This window comes from Bos grunniens, chromosome 11 (assembly GCF_055505025.1).
Source record: "Bos grunniens cultivar Pamir isolate PY7600 chromosome 11, Bosgru_T2T1.0, whole genome shotgun sequence".
NCBI classification, from domain to species: domain Eukaryota; kingdom Metazoa; phylum Chordata; class Mammalia; order Artiodactyla; family Bovidae; genus Bos; species Bos grunniens.
Window position 1 is genome coordinate 30,444,225 of NC_141175.1, and position 23,297 is coordinate 30,467,521.

Sequence of the window (23,297 nt, forward strand, 5' to 3'; positions counted from 1 at the left end):
GGACCACTTTCCGGTTTGTTGTGGGAAGCTGACTTGTGGACTGGCAGCCAGAACCATACTTCTTTTAGATGTGATTCTGAGTCTTGGGGAAGAACTTTCCAATGTAGCCTTGGATACCTTTCTCTTCACATAGCTTAGCCTGAGCTCTTCTTCAGGGCTGACCTCTGTTGCAAATGTGCCCTGGGACAGGCATATTTTGTGGAAATGAGGGCTGGGTTCAGGAAAGTCAGAGAGAGAAAGTTTAGGAAACCAGGCTTTGGACCTAAAATAAGACATAAGGTTTCTGCTTTGTGTTCATTTTTATGGGGTTTCTGTGGGGATTATCCTCTGTAGGATGTCTGCCCTTTGGCTGGAGCTTCGAGTGAGGGTGAGGGCCGTGAGAACTGGGAGAAAACATGGGGAGGCAGAGGAATGACCTTGGGAAGTTGAGGTGGATCAACATCCCTACAGTCTTCTGACCCTAATAATGCCTATGAAATGTTTGTAAACACAAAAAAGAGTGCAGAGAAGGATGATGTGGCAGAGATGGGCTTCCTTCCTCATCCCCTCTGCTGCCTGTCTCTGACATATCCTGGGAGCCAGGTACAATGAATTCTTTGGCCTCCAGAAGAAGAAGGTAAGTCGGCAATGCATAGTAAAGAGCTCCTGTCTACAAGTAGAAACCCCCTGTCACCTAGCTAGTATGATGTTGAGGAACCCCACTCTTATCTGAGTGTTACAAATAAAATGAGAGACTTGAAGAAAGTGGCCTCTGAGGGCACTTGTGGCTACAATATTTGTGGATCCATGGCTTCACTTTGAGTAGCTGATGAGAAAAGTCTGATGAGGTGCACTGTGGGTTAAACTGTGGATTTCCAAATGCTGGCCATTTAGCTGTTATGGAGGGAGAGAGCTCTGGGTAGTAGATACCCTGATTACTTATCAGGATAGCTGGTTGGATATCGGGCTGTTGGCACCTGTGTTCACTAGGCGAGTCCAATCCCTGGGAATTTAGGCAGTGCATATTAATAGGCTTTTATTATTCATTTATTCTGTTTTTAATTGACCCATCCAAATGTTCTTGAATGACTACTACAACTGGCTTTGTGTTGAGGACGTAAGAAAAACAAAAGCAAAAACAAGAAGCTGTCCTTACCCTCAAGTTGCTCAATACTCAGTGAACAGAACAGGATCCGTAACTCAGGAGGGGCCCCCAGTCCAGAGGTGCAGCCAGAAGAGGCTTCTGGCAGAAGACTCTCAGAGCTGAATTTTGAGGACTCACTGGGCTTTGATAAGATTGGAAGTGTTGGAGGGGAAGTAAGTAAAGGCCAGGAGGGTGTTGAGAACAAAGGGTCTACTTATTGGATTTCCCAGTGGGGAAGGTGTCCAAGTAGAGATGGGAGACTGAGAGTGAAATCTTCTTCCTCCTGGGCTCCCTGACCTCACACAAGGGACAGGACAGGGAGACTTGAGCCACAGAGGATAAAGAAACCTGAATCTGGCATCTGTCGTGTTCCTGCCGTGTTTTGTGGCTTTGTGCATCTTGCCCGGGGTACATTCTGCAGCTTGTGGACGCTTATTATCCATAACAATCATAATAATTAATAAAACCTTTTAAAGGGGGTTTTAATCATGCTTGTGCTTTGCTTCCAAACACATAATAAAAAGGAATTACTTATAAAAGTGACAAATTTATTCCTAATTATACCATTATTTTGTTATGCAATACAAGTAAAGCAATCTTTGAAGCTGGAAAAATGTCTCATGCAGAATTAATTAGAACAGTACGCTGTTTGGAATTAGGCAATTATTTTATTGATATTTCACAACTAGAACTTTGTAAGAGCACCTCAAATATTTTCATTAATGCCAGTAAATAGTTATTTTAAACACTTACCAGTATGAGTTCTCAAGATATACTTTGGACTGTTTTTGGACCTTATGAAAATGTTTTTAATCTGAGAGAAATTTTATAAGACACACGAGTCTCTGCAACTCCAGGGAAGTTTTGAGGAAGCAGGTGGCAATGTTTAGGGAATTAACTTCATGACACCACAGGGGGGTGGCTGCAGAGACATAGCAGTGGGTCCCAGCCGGAAGGGGGTCCAGGTGTCAGCACCTTGCAAATGAAGGAATCAGAGAGGGAGAGGGAGTCCCAGGTCAAACAGGAAGTTATGGGATAAGATCATAACTCTCGTCCCTGGACTCTCATTTCTGTGTTCTCACTTTGCTTAAAAAATATCGACTTATTTTGCAGGTTATGGAAGTAATACCTATTCATATCCAATCCTCCTTCCTGCTGCCTTCAGACTCATGCCCACACTGACGTCTTTATTTCATTTTTTAGTAGATTAAATAGCTCATGAATACAGCCATGTATTCTTACTTTGCCTCACACATGTAAAACTTGCCTCTTTGTCCACCTATTCCTAGGTATTTTCTCTCTTAGTATTCTCCCAACAGCCCATGTTCAAGGCCTGGCTCATAGCACAAATGCTATAAAGATTTGCTTAGCTTTACCAAGCTCACAGCCCATAACCAGAGTGTAGGAGACTCGATATCTCATGAGATTCTTGTAGGCTGACTTCTTGGGTTCAGAAAGAGGTTGTGAGTGAGGAGGCAGCCATGTTTGTGAGACTCCATCAGAGAATATCAGCAACCTCTGGTGGGAATGGACATGCTCATGTAGTGGCCATGGCCTCATTCATGAGTTGTGTCTTTGGATGTCACTGAGGGAGCAAAGTACCTTTTGTTTCCTTGTGTTGTTAAGAACAAAACTTTTTTTTTTTCTACTGAATGTAGCTAATTCTGGGAATATGCATGACCAGAAAACATGTTGGCAGGCAGGTCACTGGCATTCAGATCAGTTGGTTCCACGCTCCAAAGGGGGAAGAAGCAACAGAGCTGTGAGAACTTCATGGTTTGCAGGAAAGACTCAGGCAATGAGTTCACTGACCTCAGCTTTAATCTGCATTGTGTCACTTCCTCACTGAGTACCCTGAAGCAGAGAGATGCCTGCTTTGGGCCTCAGCTGCCCAAATTGTAAAATGAGGACATCAGACTCCCAGTCACCTGGGACTTGTCTGAGATTCACTGCAGTTACTTGCCACACCCCACATGGTGGCTTCTTTTCTTGCCAGAAGCACAGGTCTTGTGCGCTCTGAGTAGCTGAAATAATAAAAACGCTCTTCAGTCTTCCATGGCAGCTTGCTCAATCATTGCAGCTCTCTCTCGGCTCGGCTTTGCTACCTAATATTTAACCTAAACCTTTTTGCTGCTTTTGTTTTAGTTCATCGTCACTTGCTCACTTCTATCAATCTACCTATGCATTTCTATGCCACCTCTCACCAGAGTGCTTTGCACCTGTCCTCTCTGAGCAATGAGGTTAATATTGAAGGTAAAATCCATTTTGTAGAGATAATGTACTATAGACCTTTCAGAAGAGCTCTCTATGATAATGAGGAATGAGTTACCATGCTGAGGTTGTTTAAATGTCATTTATTTTAACAAGTGACACTCTGAATTTATTTAAAGTTGACTACAATGAAGGAAGGGTGGAAAGTTTTAAAGTTTCATGAAACAATAATAGAACTGCAAAGCAAGGAGCCCTGAAAGATGGATCTGAATGGCAATTCTGATTACAAGCTCCACAGGAGGCTAGTTGGGCAGAATGCTTCCTGCAACTTTGGAAAGACTCCAGAGACATGGAGAATGAGGATGTCACACAGAGAGCACTGGTTGGGCTCTGACTGCCTTCTCTTTTCCGTGGTGCTCATGTTTGTACGTTGGCACCCATGTGTATGCAAATGTCTGGGCAGGTACACGTGTGCGAGTGAGCTAGCAAGGAAATATTCTCTTTCCTGTTGATGGCACTATTTAACACTCCTCCTGGTGCTGAATCAAGGCTATGAGTCCTGAGGCAGCTGTCACTCAGTTTCTCTTGCTTTCTTGTCTGGAGAAGCCTTTGACTGTCTGAGAATTGAGACCATGTCTTATGCTCATCTCTACCAACAGGAATTAACAAAGTTAGATATAATGATTTATGAAGTGAAGTGAAAGTGTTAGTCACTCAATCACGTCCAACTTTTTGCAACCCCGTGGACTGTAACCTGCCAGTCTCCTCTGTCCATGGAATTCTCTAGGCAAGAATACTGAAGTGGGTAGCCATTCCCTTCTCCAGGGGATCTTTCCAACCCTGGGATCAAGCCCGGGCCTCCTACATTGCAAGTAGACTATTTACCATCTCAGCCCCGAGGGAAGCCCAATGATATATGCTTATTGATTGAAAAACTGAGCTTGGGAAGGTAGACAATGGTTAAGAGCTACAGAGTCTCCTTGGAGAAAACATGGTAAAGGGCTGAGGAATTCCTTTCCTTGACTTGAATGAGTGTTCTTAAGGATCTAGGAGGGGATTCATTTGTTTGCAAGCAACAGAAACCAATAAAAACTAATTTAAGAAAGAGGTGGTAGCATAAATAAGGATTGGTTGTCAGGATATTGGTTTACCTTGGCAACGTAGGGCAGCTTTCAAGGGCATGGAAGAAGGGGTTGGAAAGCTATCAAGGAACCATTGTAGCAGGGACTCCTTCCTTCTTTGTCCTTTGTCTCTGCCTCTCTGCTCACCTTCTTTTCTTCCTTCTTCCACTCTCTGTGACTGGCTTTCTCTCTCTCTCTCTCTATGTATATTTTGAGCAGAAAATAGCTGCCCAGAAATTCCCAGTTCTATCCTTTCAATTCCAGCTACACATGGAGAAAGCACTGGTTGAATTCAATTCCACTTCCATATTCCTAGGAGAGATCATCTGATGGGTTTGACTTACTTCAAGAGTCCACCCTTAAGAGATAACTATGTATATTCCCCTTGCCCTTCTCTCTACTGGTGTAAATAAAGAACATCTCCCCATTGGTAAATAGTAATAGCAAACATCACTTTTACATGAAAAAAAAAAAAAGATCTACCCCTGGTCCAAGACAAGCGTGGGCTACTGGGGCCTTGTTCCTGAGTGTGGAAGAGGCAGTTCTCATGGAAGGTGGCCAGTCTGAGATGGGCAAAGAGCACAGAATATTTCTAATACACCAGGGAATTTTAGAGCATACATAACACTGAACTCAGAATCCACTCCACCCTGTCTTCCTCATGAGGGAACGTGGCATAGAGTAGTTAGCCTATCTAAGTGAAATGATGTCTGAGGTGGGTGATTTCATGAAGAGTTAGATCATAACAACATTTTTAAAGTTAAATAAGTTATTTTCTTTTCAGTCCAATCAATTCCCTATTTGAACATTTAAGATAATTATAGGTTACAGGTAAATTATATATTATACTCATGCTAAATTATAACCCATCTCCACCAATTAATATTTATTGAGCAATGAATGGGCAAAATATGCTAACTTAGGGATTCCAGACCTGAGTGTAATTAGGTATTTCGGCTGGGAAAGATTATCGCTGCATCTTCCCAAACATCCCTCCCTTCTCTCCCCAGTGTACGTGAAGGGAAATGTGGAGATAATATGCTAACCCTTCGCTTATCTCTGAAGTTGTTTACACAGGGAAAAAAATCAATTACTTTAAATATTTTAGATTCTATTTCCCAGTAACTAACCAATTGCAATTTATGATGATCTTAAGAGCCAAGCAGAAGAGTGAAATGTAATGTTCTATATTTTTCCTTCCTTTAGGGCTTCTTGTGAGCCTCTCACATGCAGGCACGGAGGAGATGACAGCAGAGTTGACAGCCTGGTGCTCCTGAGCCTGGGATCCAGTTTGGGAGACAGACTGGTGAGTCCTCTTGGCATCTCTGGTCGTGTGGTCCAGTTCAGGAAAGGCGGTTATCATTGTGCAGAAAGTAGAAACCACAGGATATCTGTGGCTTTGGTGACAGTGAATGGAACTTAAAGTTTAGCAATTAGTAAAGCATTTTGAAATCCAGAAATTAAGGTTTAAACCATGCAACAGATGACTGTTTTAAAGGAATGACTATACTCATGCAGGAAGATATGGCAGTAGACCAGTGATTTAACATTTGTCAACCCCCATGATGACTTTAGGACTTCCCTCATGGCTCAGATCGTAAAGTGTCTGCCTACAGTGTGGGAGACTCGGGTTTGAACCCTGGGTTGGGAAGATCCCCTGAAGAAGGAAACGGCACCCCACTCCAGTACTCTTGCCTGGAAAATCCCATGGACAGAGGAGCCTGGTAGGCTACAGTCCATAGAGTCGCAAAGAGTCAGATATGACTGGGTGACTTCACTTCGCTTGTGATGACTTCTCTTCACAAAAAGGATTAATACCGAAACCTTAAGGATGCTCTCAGTCTCTATGGACTACTTTGGCAGTCAGGAAGGGGAGGGCAGAGGGAATCAGAGAGGGTTGGAGGTTGTCCATGGCAGATGTGACACAAGTGGGGCCTTACATAGAAAGCACATTGACCATCAGGACAGCTTGACAGAGAACACGTTTCCTGGCCTGAATCCTTTAAATCTGGAACCCTATTATGGTAGGAGTTCATACGCAGTTTCCATAGGACATTCCAGTTTATGCCTGTCTGCATTTGGATGATGAAATGCTTTATCCCTTACTTATCTCAGACATCAGCACACACAGAGGTTTTAGAAACCACCACCTGTGATGGACTGATTTACTCTTCAAGTTGCATATATTAGTGGAATCCTTTGTAAGCCTGTACATTCTCTCTTCCACCCATATTTGTATTTCTGACAGCTCTAAATATCCCACCTAACATACAGATGTGCACTCAGTGCAATTTCTACTTCCCAAGCTTATTCTATGAGTTTTTCCCTTTGAATCTTGCAATTACCAAGGGATAGGCAGAGACTAGGCTATTACTGCTCAGAGATATTAAAGCACTTACTCAAGGTGATCATGGTTGTCAGGGGCAGAGCCGAGTAGAACTCAGACTCCCAGTTCCCAGGCCAACGCTTTTCCTGCCATATGAAGGGCAATGCCATATACAGACTGAGGTTTCTAGCCTGTCTCCCTATCCGGGTTTTCCCGTTGTCAGCATCCTATGTAGTCAGTGTCCACAAGGCTTATAGAACCAAGAGAGAGACAACAGAACTACAGATGTGGCAACTTAGACTACAGGTTCATTGTTAAGTGTCTATGTTACACGGCTCCTCCCTCCTTTTAAAAACATGTCTGGTTCTTTATTTTTTTCCTATAAAGTGAGAGCAATGAGATTAATCACTTTCCTATAAAGTGAGAGCAACTCTACTCAGGAATTGTAATGATAAATATATATGAAAAGAGTGCGGTAACATTTAGAAAAAAGAAAATGCTCAATATTTAAAGTAAACAGATACAGAAATATAATAGGTTATTTTCCCCAGAAAGAGCCTTAAATGGTTGTGCACAGAAAGGCTACTGCAGCCTTTGTTTAATCACCAATCCAGTACCCCTAAAGCCCTGAGAGCTCTTGGTCACCATTGTCTCATCTCTGCATGTCACATGCAAAGTGATTGTGCGATGCAGTGGGTATAAACCATCCAAACTTTAATCTTTGTAAAAGAAAATGGAAGGCACGTCCTACACATAATGTCCATAATCTGCATTTTGGAATTGAGAAAGGCGTGTTTGTCCTTTTTAGAGGCACATTCATTATACACACACTTGCTTAAGGGGCCATGGTTTTCCCTTTCACTTCCTCACTGGAACTGTTGGGTGTGCTGCTGTTTTGTTCTAGAGAAGGCATATCTGAGTCCAAAGGAAATGCTAGCGATTTAATAGGAGATAAAGTGATCCAACACAGCTCACACGCACAATAAATGAAATGAGAGGCGACAGACTTGTAATGTGTCCTTAATGTAATCACAGCTATATTCCAGGGATGGAGGTGTGATCTCAATTTGTATGGATGCACACGACTTTCTCATTTGAGATCATCATTAGCAGGTTGTACGCACCTTGTTGAAATGGGAATCTGCCCCATGGAAATTTAATGCTCTTAATGAAACTAGAAAACATCAATTGTGACAGAAGGGATTGGGCTGAGTCAGATCACCCACACAGCCTAATGGCCTGATTTTCAGCGGTCAGTACTAAAGAGTCTAAATTCTGCCCTTGACTCAGAACAACACAATGCACTCTCTTCCCAACACTGATGGTGAAGAGAGGACCAGCCACCAACTACACTGATATCACAAGACCACGTTTATGGGGTGGGGCATCACCTAACACCTCTTGGAGATATGATTTATAAACAGGGTTTGATTCTTGTTCCTATTCCTCTGCAAGGTTATTTACATTTTAAAGAAGGCTTTTGTCACTCATATTTCTTACACCCCTAGATATTACTATGGCTTTTTATCTGTTTATTATCACATTCAACCTATCTCCTAGTTATTTGTGTCTGCGTTTTATTTTCTCCGGCAAACTGTGAACCTTTTGATATTAAGGTCCAGCTTGTAATCATCTTTGCTATCCCTCCTTGTACCTTAGCTCAGGGCCTGAAAAAGAGATAGCTTGCATTCGTGCTTGGTGAACTGAGTTGAAACACTTCCTTTAAGTCCAGCAAGCAGGGCCATCCCTCTGGGTAAAAGCCTGCAGAGAAATTAAATTAATCAATGTATTACTTGCTTTGTCCCTCCCCTGTTAACTCAAATTGTGTCATATTATTAGCTATGAGGGAATTCTATTTAGGAAAATACTCTCCTATAAATTTCTGACTTTGTTTACAAATACATTTTATACTTTCCAAACTTAGCTAATGTTTCAAACTCTTTAATGGATTATACTTATAATTAAAAGTAGATTCTCCTTATCCAGACTTCATCACTAAGCATAACCCAGGGATTCTGAGGATTGGTATCATATAAGGAAATCAGAAGAACTAATGCAGCTGAGCTCAGTTTGGATTGTGTAATTTGTTCATCACATGGCCTTGGGCAAGGGGCACCTGTGGGTCTCAGTTGGTTCAGGATTGAAACAGTTATAATCATACCTATGCTGTGTGCTTCACAGGGTTATAATGAAACTAATGAGGTGATTGGTGTGAAAACACCTATAACCTGCAGAGTTGTGTGTAAATAAGAGAGTTTATGGGAAATAAAGATGGAAAGGATTAGATATGCTAATGTCCCCACGTCGCAGTAATTCAAGACTGTTTCATTCTAGGATTCAAACAACCTGACCAAGACTGGCAAGCCCATGGGGGCAGGGACAAAGTGGTCTAGTTGTAGGAAAAATAACACAATTCATGATAAGACAACTGAGCACACAAGGATGTTCCAAGGGCAGGGAGTTGTGGACCAAGGTGGTGGCACCTGCCAGTGTGTGAATTATCAAGCTCTTGGCTTGCCCCTCTCCCATAAACCACAATTCCAGAACTCTTAGGAGAACCCTAGGAAGTAGAGGATATAGCAACAAGGAACGACAACAACAACAGCCAAAAAAACGAAATGTTCCACTGACATCACTGTGAGATTGTGTTGGTAAGGAAGCCCTGTTCCGGTTCCCGTGTTGTAACATGTAACTCCAAGGGGAAATGGAGACCCTTTTACTTCAGCGTGGGAGAGGGAATGAGTCGGAATGTAGTTAGAGTTACAGAAGACACAGCCTGGGCTGGTCACACTGAGGGCTTCAGCACTTACAGAAGGAGTCATGGCAGTGGTAGCACCCAGGGTGGGTGCACCCAATTTGCGGTGGCCATGCCCAGCACCTGCTGCAGCAGGAGAGCACGCACCTATGAATAAAACAGGGTGCCAATGACTCTGGGAATGATGGGCACTAACAGCCTTGCTCTGGACATCACTGTGCCCTCCTTGAAGATAGGAGGCAGCAGTGTGGTGTCCCTGCATGAGGGGCACTAATGTCTGGTGGGCTTGGCATCATTAGCAGTTTTGGCATCACGGCAGTTTTGGAAGGCATGGCAATAATGGCACCTGAGAGGATTGGTGTGGCAGCATGGTAGCTAGAATAAATTTCATGAACTAATGGGAGAACACCATGAAGATCAATTACAGAAAACTGAGAGGGTACATGTTATGCAAGCAGTGGTGAGAATCAAGTCTGGGGACCCCACCAGTGACACAGATAGGAAGAGCTGAGTGCCTATATTGCTTCAGATAGGAAAGGATTACAGGCCACTGTCAGCATAGCTCCAGCAGCATCCGATGATTCCAGATTATTTAAATAGAGGGACCTGTCTGCTGCTGGTGTGTTGGAAATGCTAGTAAGGAATGCGGGGGCCCTTAGAGTCTGGATAGGAGGTGGTTATCTTCAATGGTAAACAGGATGGGAGAATGCTTTTCCTGTTTCTTCCATTTACCATCCCCAGAACCACAACCTTCTCTGGCCCAGGAAAGCACCCCCTGATACCTTAGAATTTACATTTCACAATGTTAAAACAAGATCGGTTGTAGATAACTTAACCCCAGGAAGCTTAAGCCAGGGACAATCAAGCAGGGCTTCAGTAAAAGAGAACAGCAGGCCTCTTTACTTCTTTACCCTGGGACTTTATTTCTGAGCCAAGAAGATAACACATCTTAATAGCAAGCAGCTGAGTTAACTAGATAAAAGGTTTCATAAACAGTTAGTGAAATCTTGAAATCAGAGAAACGGGAAATTCACAGCCTTACTTTGCTTGACTGGATCTAAATGTACATCACTAAAAGCAACACAGAATGAGATGGTGAGATACCCAGCACCGCTCCCACGAGCCGATGCACACGAGCTTCCGTTCATTCATTCATTCCACAGATAGATATTGAACACTACACAGTTTCCTCTCAGCTTATGTCTGAGGATAAGAGATGCCAGAAGAATCAATCAGCTAAAATGGATTTAATGATCTTACAAGATAATGATTACATTAAATCAATGAGTATGTGGTGCTATAAAAGGCCATTTTTCTGTTCTACTGGTCAATAGCAAAGAAATAGAAAACCTAAAAAGCTTAGATCCATAAGTAAAATAATGGTACTAGGAATTAATATAAAAATGTGCAAGATGACTTAAAATGAATACAATTGACATGTGGTGAAAGGATCAGGATTATAAACTTTGGTGATTTATATGGTTAAAGCTATGGTTTTTCCAGTAGTCATATATGGATGTAAGAGTTGGACTACAAAGAAAGCTGAGCACCAAAGAATTGATGCTTTTGAACTGTGGTGTTGGAGGAGACTCTTGAGAGTCCCTTGGACTGCAAGGAGATCAAACCAGTTCATCCTAAAGGAAATCAGTCCTGAATATTCATTGGAAGGATTGATGCTAAAGCTGAAACTCCAATATTTTGGCCATCTGATGCGAAGAACTGACTTATTAGAAAAGACCCTGATGCTGGGAAAGATTGAAGGCAGGAGGAAAAGGGGCCAACAGAGGATGAGATGGTTGGATGGCATTGCTGACTCGATGGACATGAGTTTAAGTAAACTCCGAGAGTTGGTGATGGATAGGGAAGTCTAGTGTGCTGCAGTCCATGGGGTCTCAAAGAGTCGGAGATGACTGAGCGACTGAACTGACTGATATGGTTAAAAGGAAATGATAGGCAAATGAAAATAGAAAAATTCAAGAAAAAGGAAGAAAAGTTACTTGATGGGAAGAAAGAGGTCTGGAACATTTTAGGAAATTGACTTTGGTGAAGGGAGGTGATAGAAGTGAGACTGGAGGGACTGAGAGCCCGGGGTACATGGTAGGGGGCTGTGGGCTTGTGAACTACTGCTGGCCCCCAGATGGACCACCTATAACCAAAAGATTTTAAATAAAGTACACATTCAAGAAAATTCCAATTACTGTGGCAGCAGCTAGAAAAAGGGAATATCAAAGGAAGTATCGAGGGGGAAAAATGATTGATTCTGAACAAAGGAAAATTAAAGATCAAAAGCAAGAAGATAAAGGAAATCATACTGGTTTTGGACAAAGACTACACGCATTCCGAACCTATAAATAGATAAATAGGGAGCAATTTTCTGAAAAAGTTAATGAAATGGAGCAACAACTGAGATATGGAAAATAATGATTATGTGACGATGGGAATAAAGCCAGTCAAATGCTACCACATCAATTAAGGAAACAGCAGGCCTCCAAAGCAGAGACAAAAATAATACAACTTCTGAAGACCCAACATTTACAAGACAACATGAAAGAACCAAGAGAAACATGTGCCTTTCATTACTAATCTGCTTTTACGTGAAATATTACCAAAAAATACTTTTAAAAAAACATGAAAATTATTCAAATTGCAAAGCAAATTCTTCACAGCCCTGTGCATTTCATCAGAGCAAGTTTCACTCTGTGCTCCAGTGTGATCTCTGGGCCCTGGGCCCTCATTTTTGTGGGTGACCACTCTGCAAATGGTGATATCAGCTCTGTAGATGTTCAGACCCTCCAGTGGACACAGAAGGTCCATGGCCTCTGTGTCCATTGAACTCTTGTGTTGACTCCTAGCTCCCCTCAGGGAAAGAAGGAATACTTTTAGTTATTCCTTTTCTGTCTCCCACCTCCCAGTTTCTGATACTAATGAGTAATCTGTCCATGGATCCCGTCTCTAGACACACCTGCTGAGCACACAGTTGGATGAACAGTTGGACTGAAGGATTCGGTGTCCCTGACGACCTCTTTCTTCCCAGTTACCAAACCAAGGCAGATACTAATGTTCTTTCCGATGTCATTAATTAGCTGTGCTTCACTGGCTGTGAGTGGTACAAATGAAATTTCGTCCTCAAATGTTCACTCTCTTCCTGGCTTCTCTCATTTGTTTTGACATCTGTTTATTTCCTCTGCATCTTCGGTGACTAGCAGAGTTCCTAGCTCATTGCCGATGTCAGTAAAGTTTTGTCGAGTCAATAGATCTTCATATACTGACCTTCCTCCATGTTAAATCTGCCACACTAACCCCTGCCTCCACCAGTTCCTTCTCTGTCAATTTTTCAGGCTCTTTCTTACATACTCTGTCTCCAAACCATGGGAGCCTCTGAGTGTTTTGTCTTAAACCTTTCTCTCATCCCATTTTATATTTTTGCTCTTTCCTTTTATTTTCTTTTAATCCTGTTTATGTTTGTTTTAGCAGAGTAAAATAGTTAATTTCAAGGCAGTGGATAGATCACCAAAAGGTGAAAAAACAATGAATGCTTTTATAAATCCAGAACTCAAGATCTTATTTAATTCCTCATAGGTACATCTTCTTCAAGTATGATTTGCTAGAAGTGGGGAGGGCTTCCCACAAAGCTTATTTAAAAATAGCAAAACACAAATTGAAATAGCATACATATTTATAAAACATAGTATGTAAAATAAATATAAATATTACAAGTTAAAGAAAATAGTAACACAAATCTGTAATTATAACTGAATATAATTTTCTACCCATTTATAATTATTTCCAGTAAAAATAATTCTAGTTTTCTGTTTATGCTTGCCATTTCTTCAACCTATACTAAATTAAAAAATATTGAGGTATGAGTTTCTGGTAGTGGGTTTAATAGCTCGTGATAGTGTATGTTTGCTTTGTAATTAAAAACAAATTTATTAACGTTATACATGAACATGATTTAAAGTGTCAAATATGTCTTCAAAATTTCTTATGAAAACCTACAGTCCCTGATCCCCTGCAAATATTTCCCACTTCTCATGTGAGTGTTCTATTGTCATAACAAATTATGGCAAACTTGGTGGCTTAAAACAACATATATTTGTCATCTCCCAGTTCTGAAAGTCCGAAGTCTGACATAGCTCTCACTGGGATATAATGAAGATATCAGTGGGGTTGCATGCATTTCTGAGGGCTTTAGGGGAGAATCTGGTGTCTTGTTCATTCAGGTGTTGGCAGAATTCAGTTCCAGGCAGGTGTAGGATGGTTGCTGGCTATCAGCCCACAGCTGCGTGGCACCCTGATCCTTAAACTAGCCGCCTACATCTCAAAATAAGCCACAGGGCTTAGGAGCCTTCTCATCTTGCCATCTGTATCTCTCATCTCCTGCTTTTCTTGTCTACTTTTAAGGATTAATGACCAGATTGGGCCTACCCTGATAATCTAGGATAGTCTCCATTTTAAGGTCCTTAAGCTTTCTCATATCTGCAGTTACTTTTGCCATTTAAAGTAATGTTCATGGATTCCAGGAATTACAACTTGGGCATCTTTTGGGGTTGGGGCATTATTCTGCCTACTGTATCATAGGTACCCATATTCAGATCTTCTGGGTCATAATTATCCTAGTATCTCTAAATAGAAACACTTTTTTTTTTTTTTTTTTTAGTTTCTGTAATTGTGTGCTGCGTGTGCCGTGCTTAGTCATTCAGTCATTTCCTACTCTTTGTGACCACATGGACTGCAGCCCTCCAGATTCCTCTGTCCATGGGAAATCTCCAGGCAAGAATACTGGAGTGGGTTGCTATGCCCTCTTTCAGAGGATCGTCCCAACCCAGGGATTGAAACCAGGTCTCCTGCATTGCAGCAGATTCTTTGCAGTCTGAGCCACCAGGGAAGCTTGGCTTCCAGTTATACAAGAAGATATAGCCACCGTTTTCTACTCAGCCTCCTATAAAATATATTCACTTCTTGTCCATTTATCTTTCTTATTTGGTCAAATTAAGATGTGATCAAATATAGTTTTTATATTGTTACTTTATAGCTGAATTATATGTTATACTATCATAATTTTTTTCTGCCAAAACAACTTGTTCGTTAAATTGCCTCTGTGTTTCTCTCTCACTTATATCATACTGCTTCCCAGTTGTGTAAATTCCTTTACTGTCCTGTTTCTTCTAATCATGTTAGGTATTGTCAGTTCCATCTCCTAGTAAAACTCCCAGGATTTTCTGGCCTGTTCAATTTGGATTTATTTTTTTCTAAGTATGCTACCCAACTGTATTATGGGAGTCTCTCTGTAACTACATCTTTAACATTCTTTTCACTTCCTATTGTGTGGGTTCTCACCTTGGTGTTTTTTTTTTTCCTTTATTTCAGCTGAATGCATTCTTCAGGAACTGCTTGATTAAGAATGTAAGGGAAGCAGAGTATTTAGACTCAGGCATCATTTTCCTACCCTCAAACTTAACTGAGAGTTGACTGGTTTTAAATTTTAATTGGATATTATTTTCCATCAGGATTTTGGACTAAACATTTAGTTGGCAGTCGTAAGCTTGATCAATCCCCCTGTTCACATAGCCTTCATTATCCCTGTCTTCAGTGGTGATCAGCATCCTGCAATCTAGAGAGTGTATGCTCAATGACTCAGTTGTGTCTGACTCTTTGTGACCCCATAGACTGTAGCCCACCAAGCCCCTCTGTCCATGGAATTTCCCAGGCAAGTATCCTGGATTGGGTTCAATTTCTTCCTCCAGGAGATCTTCCCCATCCAGGGATCAAAACCACATCTCCTGCGTCTCCTGCACTGGCAGGTGGGTTCTTTACGACCTTCTATTTTATTCTATCCAGAGGAAAAAAATTAGGTTTCTGCAGTGAGCAAGGAGTTGCTTGGAATGGAAGGAGGAACTGGGAGCCTAACTGCTTCATAAAATTTTCTATTAGCCACCCTCTTTTTAACTGTATATTCCCACCCTTCAATATACATACATATATTCTGGGTACTTAGTTCTTCAGATTCCAGAGCCTAGGGGATTTCGTAAATGAGGATATTTCACTGTTTACCCGGTAGCTCATCTGGTAAAGAATCCGCCTGCAATGCAGGAGACCCCAGTTAGATTCCTTGGTTGGAACGATCCACTGGAGAAGGGATAGGCTACCCACTCTAGTATTCTTGGGTTTTCCTATGGCTCAGCTGGTAAAGAATCCGCCTGCAATGTGGCAGACCTGGGTTTGATCCCTGGGTTGAAAAGATCCCCTGGAGAAGGGAAAGGCTACCCATTCCAATATTCTGGCCTGGAGAATTCCACAGACTACAGTCCATGGGGTCGCAAAGAGTTGGTCACGACTGACTGACTTTCACTTCACTTCCACAGGTTAGGATTTAGCATTCTCCAACCAGCTAAGGCAATTAATACTGACTACTTTCCAGCTTTAAAATACTGTTGCTATTGTATTCACTTCTGTTCTATTTACCATTGTGTTTTGTCCTTTTACAATTGCTTTACAATTGCTTTTCTATCTTTATTTAGTATTCATTATGGCTGAATTCAGTTTGTGTGATCAGCTGTCTATCTTTAAATGACAGTCCCCATCAACTTTTATAGTTCAACTATTTTTCTGTTACTGTTGATAGGAATGTCAGAGTTTCTATTAATAGATATAGTAGCCTATTTGAGTCTACTTTTAAGTTGTCTGTTTCCTACAGGACAACTTTACCTAGATATTTGGTCAAATTGTAGCTAAAACTCAACTGGAAAACTTGAACATATTCCTTCTAGGCCAGTGGTTCTTCAGGCCTTCCCTTTATGTCCATGGATATCCTATTTTCCATGTTCCCGAACTATTCAGCCAGGTTGCCAATTTATCCCTTAGTTCAGTCTGTTAGTAAGGCACATTGATTTTTTTCTTCATGGCATTTCTCAAATGTGACCTTCCTATCTCTCACCATTTCTTTCTTCCTTTTCTAGGCTCTTGTTATGTGTTAATAGGATTATTGCAAAACAGCATATTGACAAGTTCTGTTCTCTCCCATCCTTCCCTTCCCCTCCTTTTTCCCTTGCTGAAGACCACTGCCACCAGGATAGCTTCTACCTGTGTATTTGCCCTCCCTTTCTCTTTGGATCAAATTTAGACTTGATTGTCAATGTCTGGATATAGAAAATACTCAATAAACACTTGTGAAGGGAGCAACTAAATGGCATTCAGAGATCTCTATCAGAGCTTTTCACTTTGCCTAACAACGTTTTTGTCTAACTGAATAAGGTGGATCCTCTCCACTTGTCATGACGTTTCTCCCCATTTCCTGTGTAAATCCTCATTCCTACTTTAAGCTTGACCTTCCCTTAGTCTTTTTTACCTTGCCACCCACATCTGCACTTCCTCAATGATCTACTTTATCTGTAAACACTCAAGGCATCTTACCCTGAATGTCAAGAAAATATGGAGCTAGCTGTCTTAAAAAAATATGTTTGACATCTGCTGTTTTGCCTGCATCTGCATTTTCTTCCTCAAGCTCTTTGAGGGTAGGGATTACATCTACCATTTCTCTCAAACTTATCAGTATGTACATGAGTTGGCAGATACAAACTGGTATATTTTAATCTCTTTCTACAAAAATATCCTTATGCAAAGGTGAGTAAGGACTTCACTCTAAGTCATGTGCTTAAAAACTTTGTCATTTCATTGAATTTGACTAATTTTTTTTTTTTTTTTTTTGCATAAACTGTAATTTATTTGTGTCAATGTACTGAGTCCAAAATTTGACTCCACCACTTAGTACTATTACAGCTTTGGACTAGTTACTCAGCTTTTATATATATCGGTTTTCTCATTTTTAAAACAAATATGGTAGTTGTTTCAATCTTATTGTTGATAGGGGCAAATAAATTAGTTAATCTGTGTAAAGCACTCAAGACAGTGTGTTAGTTGCTCAGTCGTGTCCAACTCTTTGTGACCCCATGGACTGTAGTCTGCCAGGCTCCTCTGTCCATGTGATTCTCAAGGCAAGAATACTGGAGTGGGTTGCCATTTCCTTCTCCAACTCAAAACAGTGCTAAGCAGTTATTAAGTGCTCAATAAATATTAGCTACTATTTAAAAAAAGATTATTTTCCTCTGATAATTGCATTAACTTAATGCTTCAGAAATATGAACCACATTTATCCTGTGGTTTCAGAGAATCAGGGTGGGGCCACACAGCAGACCTTCATATAGTAGAGTTGTTGAGTCATCAAGGCAACCATGGTGTGGTCCTGCCTGGAGAGACTGAACTCCAACAACTGAGCCTTGTCCCACATCACAGAGGAGCAGAGACCCGCATTTCCTACTTCTCTAGCCTCAATGTGGCCATCTCAGCCCACAGCCATCTCCACTCTTTAAAATACGTGGATTTGGATGATGGTTGTCCCTCCAAAGATTCCACGTAATGACACCCCTATACCCTGTGTGCCTGGATTTGGCTTTTATTTTAGGATTTCAAGAGTGCCCACTATAAAGAAGAAACACTTCTGTCTCATGATCAAACCTGGCTCTTTTGTTTTATTATTCAGAGTGTCTCCAAATTACAGTCCAGTGTTATCCCTCTGTGATTTTCAGGGGAGACTTGAACAGGGTAGGTTTTAGATTAAATCTTGGAACCTTGGTGTTGCAGTAAGAAGTGAGGAAAAGAGAACAGAGGGACTAATAAAGGGATTAAGAAGTTGTTTCATCACTAAATCGTGTCCTCTTTTACAATCTCATGGACTGTAGCCCACCAGGCTCCTCTGTCCATGGGATTTCCCAGGCAAGAATACTGCAAGGATCTGCCCAACCAGGGATTGAACCTGCATCCTCCTGCATTGCAGCAGATTCTTTTACTAGTGAGCCACTGGGGAAGTCTGCCTGAGATGTAACCATTCTGCCTGAGATGTAACCCAGAGTGCTATAAATTACCTCTACTTGAGATTTGCTTCTCAATGCATGTCTGCTCTAAGTATAAGTGCTCTGGTTCCCAAAATACTTCTTCCTTTTCATGTCCTTTGATAATCTCATTCCCTGAGATATCTCAGACTGGTATGAATGGGTAAGTGCCCTTTAATTCTCTAAAGTTACATTCAGTGATATCATTTTAGCAGATTAAGAGGTGTTTTAGGAAGCATCAAGATTGTGGTGTCTTCTTCTCAGTTATGGCACATGGAGAAGCCACTTGATTCCTGGAGGTAGAGAATGATGTCTCTCCTGAAGATAGAAGCGTCTGTTATGTCCACTTATCTCAGCACAATGTCCATTTGAGGGAAACGCTGTGCTCTATCTCTGTTATGGAACTCATGTGTCCTTCAAGATCTTGTGCTGTAATATGAATTAGGATAGGATACAACACCAGATTATGAGTTCATTCAGGGCAAGGATGGCTGAAGCCAATTGCCAACTTGACTTTTTCTAAAGGAAGCTGTGTGACTTGGGTGCTGTCTCTGGGTCCTTAGTCCTAGAGCCCTTCTATGAGGCCAAACCTTGAACATAGGAGGGAGGTGACTTATCTGAGATGCTCCTTCTTCCCTTTCCACTCACTGGTGGTGCCCTAATACTTTTACCTTCTGCTTTAACCAGATATTCTCCCAATCACTGCCCAGTTTGCCTTGGGCTCTTTTCTCTGTGAACAATCTTTCACTTAAGAGATTTGAGGGAGCAGCTTGAGCATTCCAGAAGAAAGACTTTTTTTTTCCAATAGGGGTTTTTGTCTACCTACTTACTTCTTCTGTCTGCAGTAAGGTAGTTGTAAAAATGACAAAGCATAGGTCTTTGGTGGTTTTTGTTTTTTGCTTGGCCTGAAATTCATCTCAATGGCTTTTTTTTCCCCCAGTAAATGCTCCCCCCTTTAAAACTGGTTAACAATAGGCATCATCGAGAAAGTATACCTGAAGCCTCTGTGCATATGAAATCAATGGAAAACTCATAGCAGTCTCCAAGGACTCTTTTCAAAACCACCTCGGACCCCATATCTCAGAAAGAAACTCAAAGAAGAAGCTGAATATCATTGCCATGCACGAGGCATTTCACTACTTGCTACTTTAATTTCAAAAAAAAAAAAAAAAAAGAGAGAGAATACAACTCTATTATAAGGAGCACATAGTCTATTATCTCTTGATAATAACCTTAAATAAATGTCAAACACAGAGGTCTAAAATTATTTCTGGCCTCATGCATCACTTATGTTCTATGTGATGGCCCTGCAATTGACTAAAAATAATGAAATGTATTCATTATGCAGAATTGTGTGTGTGTTTAACTCTTCCAGACCTTGGTGCCCAGATACCCTCTCTGATAATGTTAAGCCTTTGCATAAATGGAAGGGCCCCAAGTGAGCCAAATTATAATAAAGTGCCTTTGTCTCCCTTCTTTCCTTTGTTTGCCACCTCCCTTTGATTAGCAAGTCCTGTTCATTGATCTTCATCAATCCAACCTAAAACCCATACCCCTTCCTCCTCATCCTCATCTGCTCCATCTACATTGGTGGGTATCTTCACTGAATTTCTGCTCCAGCCTTACTGGTTTTATCTCCAGCCCCTCCATACTACTACCAGAGTAATTGTTTTTTTTTTTTTTTTTAACCTGTGAAACTAGGCTTTTATATTCCAACTTACTTTCCCAAAGTTAAAGCTAAACTTTATATTTCAAATACAAGCTTTTATGATACTGCTCCTGCCTGTAAGTCTGTTTTGCAGCACAAACCTATAAATGCTCCCCACTTTAGCCACAGCTATAATCTTGTAGCTGCTTGAACACTCCATTCTGCGCCATGTCTCTGGACTTCTGTTCATTCTATTCCACCTGTCTAGAATCCCTTTCTCCTCACTGTATGCCTGCTTATCTCCTTGAGGTCCATCTAAGGTCAGTAAGTTGTCACCATCTCCACCAAGACTTCCTACACTGCCTATGAATCTCTCTGAACTCCTTCTTGTTCCCAAAACACCCTATATGTCAAACAATCCTAAACTCATCTCCACAATGTCATTTTTGCTCGCCCTTCTCTTTTATTTTCTTTACCAAACTCCCAAGCCCTTCTCTAACCTCCCGTGTCAGAATCTGGGAATGAGGTCCAGGAGTTTGTATTTTTGTTTTTTAATTAATTTTTAGTTGTGCTGGATCTTTGTTACTATGTGTGGACTTTAGTTGAGGCTAGCAGGAGCTACTATCTATCTGGCTGGGGGGGTGCGGGCTTCTCATAATGATGGCTTCTCTTGTTGTGTAGTACAAACTCTAAGGTGCACGGGCTCTATAGCTGCAGCTCGTGGGCTTCTGCTTGCAGGCTCTGGAGGGTGGGCTCAGTAGTTGTGGTACAGGGGCTTCATTTCCCCTCAGCATGTGGGATCTTCCTGGACCAGGGATCAAACTTATGTCCCCTGCACTGGCAGGCAAATTTGTAACCACTGAACCACCAGGGATATCCCTCTTTTCTCTTGATAACTGGCTGTATTTTAAATCTCTTCTGGGAAATCATGCTATCTTTGTAGCCCTAGGATTTAGCATAATGTCTTTAGCACATCTTGTACCAAATTAATGTATTTAAGTGAATTAATGGGATGGACTTGTACTTTTAAGAGATAAGTGGGAATTTATGTCTTTAAATAAACATTGTCTTTCATGACAGAATTTTCTTGGAAGTGAGAAAAACCTCCTTAATCCAGTGAGGAAAACCCCAAACCTGATGGAAACTCCTCTTTGGGGCCTGCTTTTGGAGCCTAGTTATAAATCACACAAGGAAACTGGGCTCAGCTTCACTAGCACATGGCCAGTGTGGCAGAAAATGAACTCCCAGCTTCATCACCCCACTTGACTCATCAGAGTGGGCTCTGAGTGACTTTTGAATGAGGTTGAATTTTATTTATTTATTTATTTTTGGGCAATAAAAGATATAGTTTGCTACAATTGAAGATTTTAAAAAATTCCTTTTTAAAGAGGGGCCCAGACTTATTATAAACAAAGGTAATATCCTTGGAATACATATATTATCCTTGGATAACACACAGTCCATATCCATATCCTTGGATAATCATAAATAGTCCTATGGGGACTATTGGAAGAATTGATCTCAGTTTTTACTGGAGACATTGTCTGCCCATTTAGTAGTCCTGTGACATGGAGGTAGCTTGGGCCTGGTTACAAAAACATGGCAGTTTAAATTCAGAGGCTTTAGACTTGATTTCTTACCCTGTTGCTTGCTACTTATGTGGCTTTGGATAAGTCACTGACTTTAGGAGAAAATGAATTTCAGACTATTGTGCTAAAACGAAGACATGAACATTCCAGAATGTAATAATCAAAGTATCTATTAGCATGTAATTTATTTTTAATGATTGAGCATCTACTAGGAACTGGGGCTTCCCTAGTGGCTCATAGGGTAAAGAATCCACCTGCAATTCAGACCTGAGTTAGATCCCTGGATGGGGAAGATCCCTTGGAGGAGGAAATGGGAATACACTCCAGTATTCTTGCCTGGAGAATTCCATGGACAGAGGAGCCTAGCAGGCTACAGTTCATGGGATTGCAAAGAGGACTGAGCTAAGCGACTAACACTTTTAAACTAACCATATGAACTAAAATTTTCATGGTAATTTTCTCATTTAATCCTCTCAAAAAACAATTCATAGATAAGGAAACTGAAGCTCTCAGGGAGATCAGAAAATTTGCTCAGGGTGACACAGGTATTACAGAGTAGCAAAATGCAAAATTTTTCTCTCAATCTGACTCCATAGCTCATATTCTTAAGCACTTTTTTCCCTTTTCTCCAAAATTATCACCAAATCTGGACCCCCTAGCAGTATGAATTCAACATGTTGATGAATATAAATTTTGGACCATTTCTTTGTCAAACTATAATCATAGATCAAAGCTTTTGGTGGACCTTATAGGTGAACACCCTACATTATATACATATAAAATTCAACACAGACATGAATTTACTCTCAAAGTCCAAAATACACTATGTAACTCCCCTGGAGATCCCTTTCGAACCTTCAGTTATCCCTTTCAGTTATCTGGAGATAACTGATGTATCTCCAGAAAGGAATTGGAGAAGGCAATGGCACCCCACTCCAGTACTCTTGCCTGGAAAGTCCCATGGATGGAGGAGTCTGGTAGGCTGCAGTCCATGGGGTCGCAAAGAGTTGGACACAACTGAGCGACTTCACTTTCACTTTTCACTTTCATGCATTGGAGAAGGAAATGGAAACCCACTCCAGTGTTCTTGCCTGGAGAGTCCCAGGGATGGTGGAGCCTGATGGGCTGCCGTCTCTGGGGTCCAACAGAGTCGGACACGACTGAAGTGATTTAGCAGCAGTGGCGGCAGCAGCAGCAGAAAGAAATGGCATTTTTTATATTTTTGTAGAACTGTCATGTGGAAGAGGATGCAGATGGATTCCAGAAGGCAGAAGTAGGACAATGGGATGGAACTCACATGGAGACATGATTAAGTTTAGTGCAAGAAGGAAATAGGTGACCCTCAGGTCAGCCTACCAACAGAGCAGGCTGCCTTGTAAGGCGTGGTGCTTCCTGTCACTGATGGTGTTCAAACAGAAGGTGAAGGCATCTTCTGCCAAGGATGCCATAATCACTAATCCAGGGGGATGTTGGATCACTTGTCCTGTTCAGTTCAGTTCAGTTGCTCAGTTGTGTCCGACTCTTTGGGACCCCATGAATTGCAGCACGCCAGGCCTCCCTGTCCATCACCAACTCCCGGAGTTCACTCAACTCACATCTATCGAGTCGGTGATGCCATCCAAATATCTTATCCTCT

At 41.4% G+C, this 23,297-nt stretch overlaps 1 protein-coding gene across 1 annotated transcript in view; it reads left to right on the forward strand.

Annotated features, from left to right (window-relative positions):
• The window catches only part of LOC147362806 (uncharacterized), a 249,429-nt gene extending 228,015 nt beyond the window's left edge, over window positions 1–21,414 (forward strand). The window contains exons 5-6 of the mRNA XM_086328372.1: window positions 5,662–5,761; window positions 21,153–21,414. Of these exons, the coding sequence (XP_086184498.1) occupies window positions 5,662–5,761; window positions 21,153–21,338 (286 nt within the window). The 3' untranslated portion in view covers window positions 21,339–21,414. The remainder of the gene's footprint in view (window positions 1–5,661; window positions 5,762–21,152) is intronic.
• Window positions 21,415–23,297: the final 1,883 nt, after the last annotated feature.